Genomic DNA, 6,000 nt, shown 5'->3' with positions numbered 1-6,000 from the left:
AGTAATAGTTTAATAAATTAACTATTAATCCGTTTTAAGAATTTCAGTTTGATTTTCTCTGCTTTAATTTTATATATTAAGAAAATTTTTATTAGAGTTTGAGTAAATATCAAGTATTTTTTTTTCAAGTTCCATCTAGTAATTTGTAAAATCAATAAGCTCTTAGTTAATACTGAACTATCTACTTTTTAAATGCCTCCTCGTTTCATAAAAGAAATTAGAATTTATGAAGCTTAGTAGAATTCTAGTATTCTCCAAATTTTTAGTTTCTATAGGCAATATACATTTATAAGCCTATTCTTTATTTTTAAATAGTTATTCAATATTGTGTTTTCCTTCTAATTTCCATTTATTGATATCAGCATCGTAATAAAGTTTTTCCTTTTTAGCATTAAGCTTTTCATTCTCGTCTAAATATTCCTTAATTTGTTTATTTTTTTTATTTTGAATGTCATTAAATACATTATTAATTTTTTATTTATATTTAAATTTCATGTATATTTGACTATACCAACTCTCGTATTTTCCTAAGTAAATTTCTGATAGATTTTTAAGAAGTTAGCTGTGTTCTTCATAAATTTTTACTAAATATTCATTAACTCCAATTTTATTTTGTGAATTAAAATTTTCAGTTGCTTTTTTTAAATGAGAATAGACTGAACTTAAAACTTTCATATTATAACTTATTTTTTGTAAATCTAAACATATTTATTTTGATATATATTTTCCTTTTATACATAATTCACTTATTTCTTAATTATATATTTAAAATTTTTAATTATAATGATTAAAAAGTGTCGAATTCGTGCAGTCTATTTTTCCTTCTAAATTTTAGAATTAAGATACATCTTTTATTTCTTCATTAAAATAACTCTAACATTATTATTAATAATTTTCAGAATTTTAAATATATAAGAAATCTTCAAAAAATTAAGTATTTCTGAACAGTTCGCTCTCAAGCACATTTTCAAGAAAATTTTTTAAAAAAAGCATTCTTTTTTTTATATGATTTTCTTTGAATTTTCTATGAAATCCTTTTGTTGGTAGTGGAGGAACATAATATCCAGGAAAATTTTAACATAATATATTTCTGAATGTTAAAAAATCATTAAAACGGCGATAAATAACCCATTCTAATTCTGTTAATTTTATTTTATAACATATATAATTTTATTTTAAAATTCCACTTTTTTATTGAGTATATTCATTAATGATAAATTAAGGTTGTTTAGGAAATTATTTTAAAAATTTTCCTAATTTATTAATTTTTAATTATTTGCATTTAAATATTTATAAGCCATCTTCATTTTTTTTTTATTCGCATTATTATATTATATTTTAATTTTATTATTCCATATAATTAAATAAATCTAATTATTCAAATATACTTAAAGACTTTATTTTTAATTATATGATTTAAATAAATTAAAATTATAATTACTTTTTCTTCAATAAAACATTAACTTTAATTATTTATAACAGAAATATCTTAGACAATTTGGTTTTTAGATGTTTGATTAAATTAATTTATTTATGAAATTGAAAAATCTTAAAATTATTATTTTTAAATATTATTTTATTAAGATATTTGTTGTTAATTTTATATTTAATTAATATAATCTTAAATAAGTTAACTTAATTCTTAATTTGAAATGTTTTCAATGTTTTTTTTATTTTCATGCTAATATTTAAATTAATTTTAGCAAAATACTTCAAATTCAAATTCATTGTATCCTTTTTCTATAATTTGTTATTAAATTAATTTATTTTTTTATTTAATTTAATCATCATTAATTTATTATTCTATCTAATCCTATAAATTATCATTTTCTTTTTAAAAATTTCTTTTTTATTAAATTATATCTTTATTTTCTTTATTTAATTATTATTCCATTTTATTTTACCTTAAAATATTTATATTTTTATTTAATTATGATTTTTGCTTTTTTAAATAACTTTCAAATTAAAGTTTTTTTTTTTTTTTTAAAAAAAAAAAATATATATATATATAATAAATATTAAATATTTAGTCTTTAAAAATAAATAAATAAAAAAAAAAATATTTCTTTAATAATAAGAGCTAAAAGCTTTTCAAATGCACACTTTTAATTTTCATATCTGTCTAACTAACTATCAAGTCTAATATTATCCTTTTGAATAACATACATATTGTAAATTTCTATTATTTTATACGATTTCAAATATTATCATACATATCTATTTTTTTTAAATATATTAATTTAACTTAATTAATATAAATAAAATAAATCATAAATACTGCACTTCATATATTAGGAAATTAAAAAAAAAAAACTTCAACATTTAAATCAAATATAAAATTAAAATCCTTATAAAATTTAATAAATTTATATTAGTTTTAAAACTAATTACTTATTAAACAATCTTTAAAAATAAATAAAAAAATATTGCTCATACTGATACTGCAATATATATTTTTTTACTTATGTATATATATTGAAAAAATACTAAATCATTATTAAATTTTAAGCATATAATATCATTAATAATTATAAAAGAAATTCATATAATTATTTATGTCAATAAAAACATATTAATAAAATAATAAATAAATAATGTAAAAATATATATAAATGAAAATATTAGTTGGATACATTTATATAAATATTATTTTTTGTATAATTTTTTTTAAAAACTCAATAAAAAAAATGAAAGAAAAAATGGAATATTGCTTTTTTATTTGTTAATTAACTTTTAAAAAAAGTAAAAATATATATTATTATATTTGATAAATTAAAAATAATCATCATATTTAAAACTATCATAGTATGATAATGATAATTTATTAATTTTTTTATAATTTATTTAAATATATATATATTAAAAAATAATATATTAAAGTAAATAAAAATAATATACTAAATTATTTTTAATATTTATTAAACAAATATATATTTATATAAATAAATAAACGATATTTTTTTTTTTATAAAGAAATATTTATTAATAAGAAAACACAGGAATAAAAAAGTGAAAGAATTAATTAACTATTAAATGAAATTTTCGATATTAAAATAATTATTTAGAAATATTACAATATTAAGATTTAGAATGGCAATAAGATAGATACATACTTATAAAATATTGTATAATCTATTAATTGACAAGTGCTTTTATTATACATTGAGCTAATATAAATATTATAAAATAAAAATATATTATTGAAAATGAGATTAAGAAAATATAAATTTACTGCATACATAAAAATTTTTAATTAGAATATTATAAAGTAATCATAAATATATAATAATATAACTAATTTAATATATATTCATAAAAGATTAATTAAACGGGAATATAAATAAATTATATTTATAATTAATAATCTAAAAGATTAAGATTTATTTAAAATAAAAAAATTATTTATGTAGTGTAAAATATTATTTAATTTATTTATATATAATAAAAAATAATATTTAATTTTAATAAATAAAGTCTTAAAAAAAAAAAATTTAACATATTTTATTTAGCTTTTATAAAATTATTTTAATATTTTAAATATATTAATTAAAATTATTTTATTCTTAATTATTCATTTGATGTTTTTTTATTTTCTTTCAATTAAATCCATAATATATCCATAAGTATAAAAAGTATTTTCAAGTTATTAATTTTTTGGATGAAATTAAATTTATTTAATATTCAGATTTAAAAGTATAGAATCATAAATATTTTTTTTTTAAGTTAAATAAAATAAATACAAAAAGCAATTTCTATATAATTAATAAATGATAAATTTAATTTTAAATCCGATAAATTAAAATTATTTATGTAATCACTAAAGTTCTGAATTATTTCTTATTAATTATAATTTTAAAATGTTTATTTATTTTAATTTGTCCATTGTGTATAATTTAATATATTATCATCTAAATAGAATTCAGATTTTTTATTTTATTTATTTTTTAAAAATTAATTTTATAAAGAACTTCTTTAAAATAAATAAAATTTAATATGATCTGTATTTTCACATTCTAAAAGAAATATTAAAAATTGAATTTCTTCTTTTTTTTTACAATATATGTTCATTTAATCAAAAAAGCAAAAAAAAAATTCACTTATGAACTCTTTTTTTTAGAGTTTTTATTCAACATAACAAATTACTTCTTAAAAAAAATCAAATATTTAGTTTTAGTCATATTTTTTTATTAAATACAAAAATAAATCAACTATTGTATTTATAATTTATTTCAAAGAAAATATTTGATTTTACTGTTATTTATTAGGATAAATTAATACATTATACTTATTTATTTTTGCTATTATATTTTATGTACTTGAGTTTTTTATTTGTTAATATATGTTCATTAAATTATTGATTAAAATATATAAAAAAGAAATTTTTATTAAAAATCACAAATAGAAATTAATTATAATAAAAAAATAGATTTTTAAAATTAAAATAGTAAGTATAACTAATTTTTATATTAGTATTTTATAATTTCTTAAAAACATGAAATTCTTATCTTAAATTAGCTAAAAAATGAATATTTAAAAATTATTTTATTAATCTATAATACAATCATTGATTAAAAATTATAATATAAATGATAAATCTAATAATATTATTCTAAAAAATTTAGAAGACTTTATGTTTTTTTTTATTATATATTGGTTTAAAATAATTTCATTTCATTTAAAACTATTTCTTTTTGTTATTTTTTGATTTATAAACCAATAAATAAAAATTAAATAATAATCATATTTTTTTTAAAATATTTTACTTCTATTTAAAACATATTTTCAAATTTAATAAATAAATATAAATTAATATCTTGTTTTTGGAAACAAATAAACAATTATTTTATTATTTTTAATATTTTAAAGACAATTATAAGTATATTATTTATTATTCTTAACAATATATAATTCTTTAAATAAGAAAAGAAAAATAATGTAAATTTAAATAAATATAAAAATGCATATAAAAAAGGTAAACATGAACAGTTATATGTATTTTTTCCTGATATCAATTTATATAGCTATAATTATATTAATAGAAATAATTTTACCCTAAAAATAAAAAATTAAAAGAATTATTTCTTCATTATAATTATTGTTTTTCTCTATTTTTTAATGCAATTTAAGTTGCAATTCTATTCAATTCAGTCATTCCTTCTTTGGTGATAACTCTTGAAAATTTCTTCAAGGCTGATGTCTTATCCTTTCTAAGAATTTTCAATTCTTCTAATTATTATAAAGACCATCTTACTAATTTTCCATGGCAATGTTCATGAACATTTCTTAAGCAACCTCTTCTTTTAACAGATCCGAAAATATGTCTTAATGTAGATACTCCTGTGTGAGGTTTTAAATATATTTTACGAGCTACAGCAGCAACTCTTAAGTATACCCAATCAGGATCAGTTGGGGCTAATTCGTTAGCAGTTGATGTTTAGGTCCATTCAGTCCAAGCGGGAACTTTAAGTTTGTTTGCTTTTTTTAAGTGATCAGCGTATTCTCTAATAAATTAAGCGGCTGCTACGTCCTTTACTGTAAAGAAATTTTATTCTTTATTAAGCATTTTTTTTTTTTTCTTTGTTTTTTTTTTTTAGTATTTTGTTTTGTTTTTTTTTTTCTTTACTTATTTTATATATTGATTATTTTAGTCTTTTAATATTTAATAATTATTATTTATATAAAAATAAAAAAAATATATTAGTGATTTTTTAAAAATTGAAATGTATTATTTAAAGATATTAAAAAGAAAAAACTCTATTTCTCTATTTAATTCAATAAAAAGTTTAGTATTTAAAATATATTTAATATTAAAATAAATATAATTATGCTAAAATATTTATAAATATCGCATTATTTTAAATTTTTAGTTTATATTTTAAGTAAATATTTAATTTTTGTGCTTTATTGATATATATTATGTATTCATAAAATTTATAATATTTCAAAAATTAATAATATTCGCAATTATATTTATATAAAGCCTTTAAAAAAAATTAATAT

At 14.8% G+C, this 6,000-nt stretch overlaps 1 protein-coding gene across 1 annotated transcript, besides 5 other annotated features; it reads right to left on the bottom strand. All coding sequences in view use genetic code 6, as the record gives it.

Annotated features, from left to right (window-relative positions):
- Positions 1 to 2,834: 2,834 nt before the first annotated feature.
- Positions 2,835 to 2,879: a microsatellite.
- Positions 2,846 to 2,949: a microsatellite.
- Positions 2,912 to 2,949: a microsatellite.
- Positions 2,950 to 4,923: 1,974 nt separating this feature from the next.
- On the bottom strand, positions 4,924 to 5,585 carry IMG5_118010 (hypothetical protein). The gene has a single exon (XM_004034514.1). The coding sequence runs from the start codon at positions 5,561 to 5,563 to the stop codon at positions 5,084 to 5,086; it is 480 nt and encodes a 159-aa protein (XP_004034562.1). The 5' UTR covers positions 5,564 to 5,585; the 3' UTR covers positions 4,924 to 5,083.
- Positions 5,563 to 5,617: a microsatellite.
- Positions 5,618 to 5,921: 304 nt separating this feature from the next.
- Positions 5,922 to 5,959: a microsatellite.
- Positions 5,960 to 6,000: the final 41 nt, after the last annotated feature.

Source organism: Ichthyophthirius multifiliis (genome assembly GCF_000220395.1).
Source record: "Ichthyophthirius multifiliis unplaced genomic scaffold scaff_1120509250953, whole genome shotgun sequence".
Taxonomy (NCBI): Eukaryota; Ciliophora; class Oligohymenophorea; order Hymenostomatida; genus Ichthyophthirius; species Ichthyophthirius multifiliis.
The sequence above is the reverse complement of the archived record's forward strand: the minus strand, read 5'-3'. Positions and strand labels throughout refer to the sequence as shown.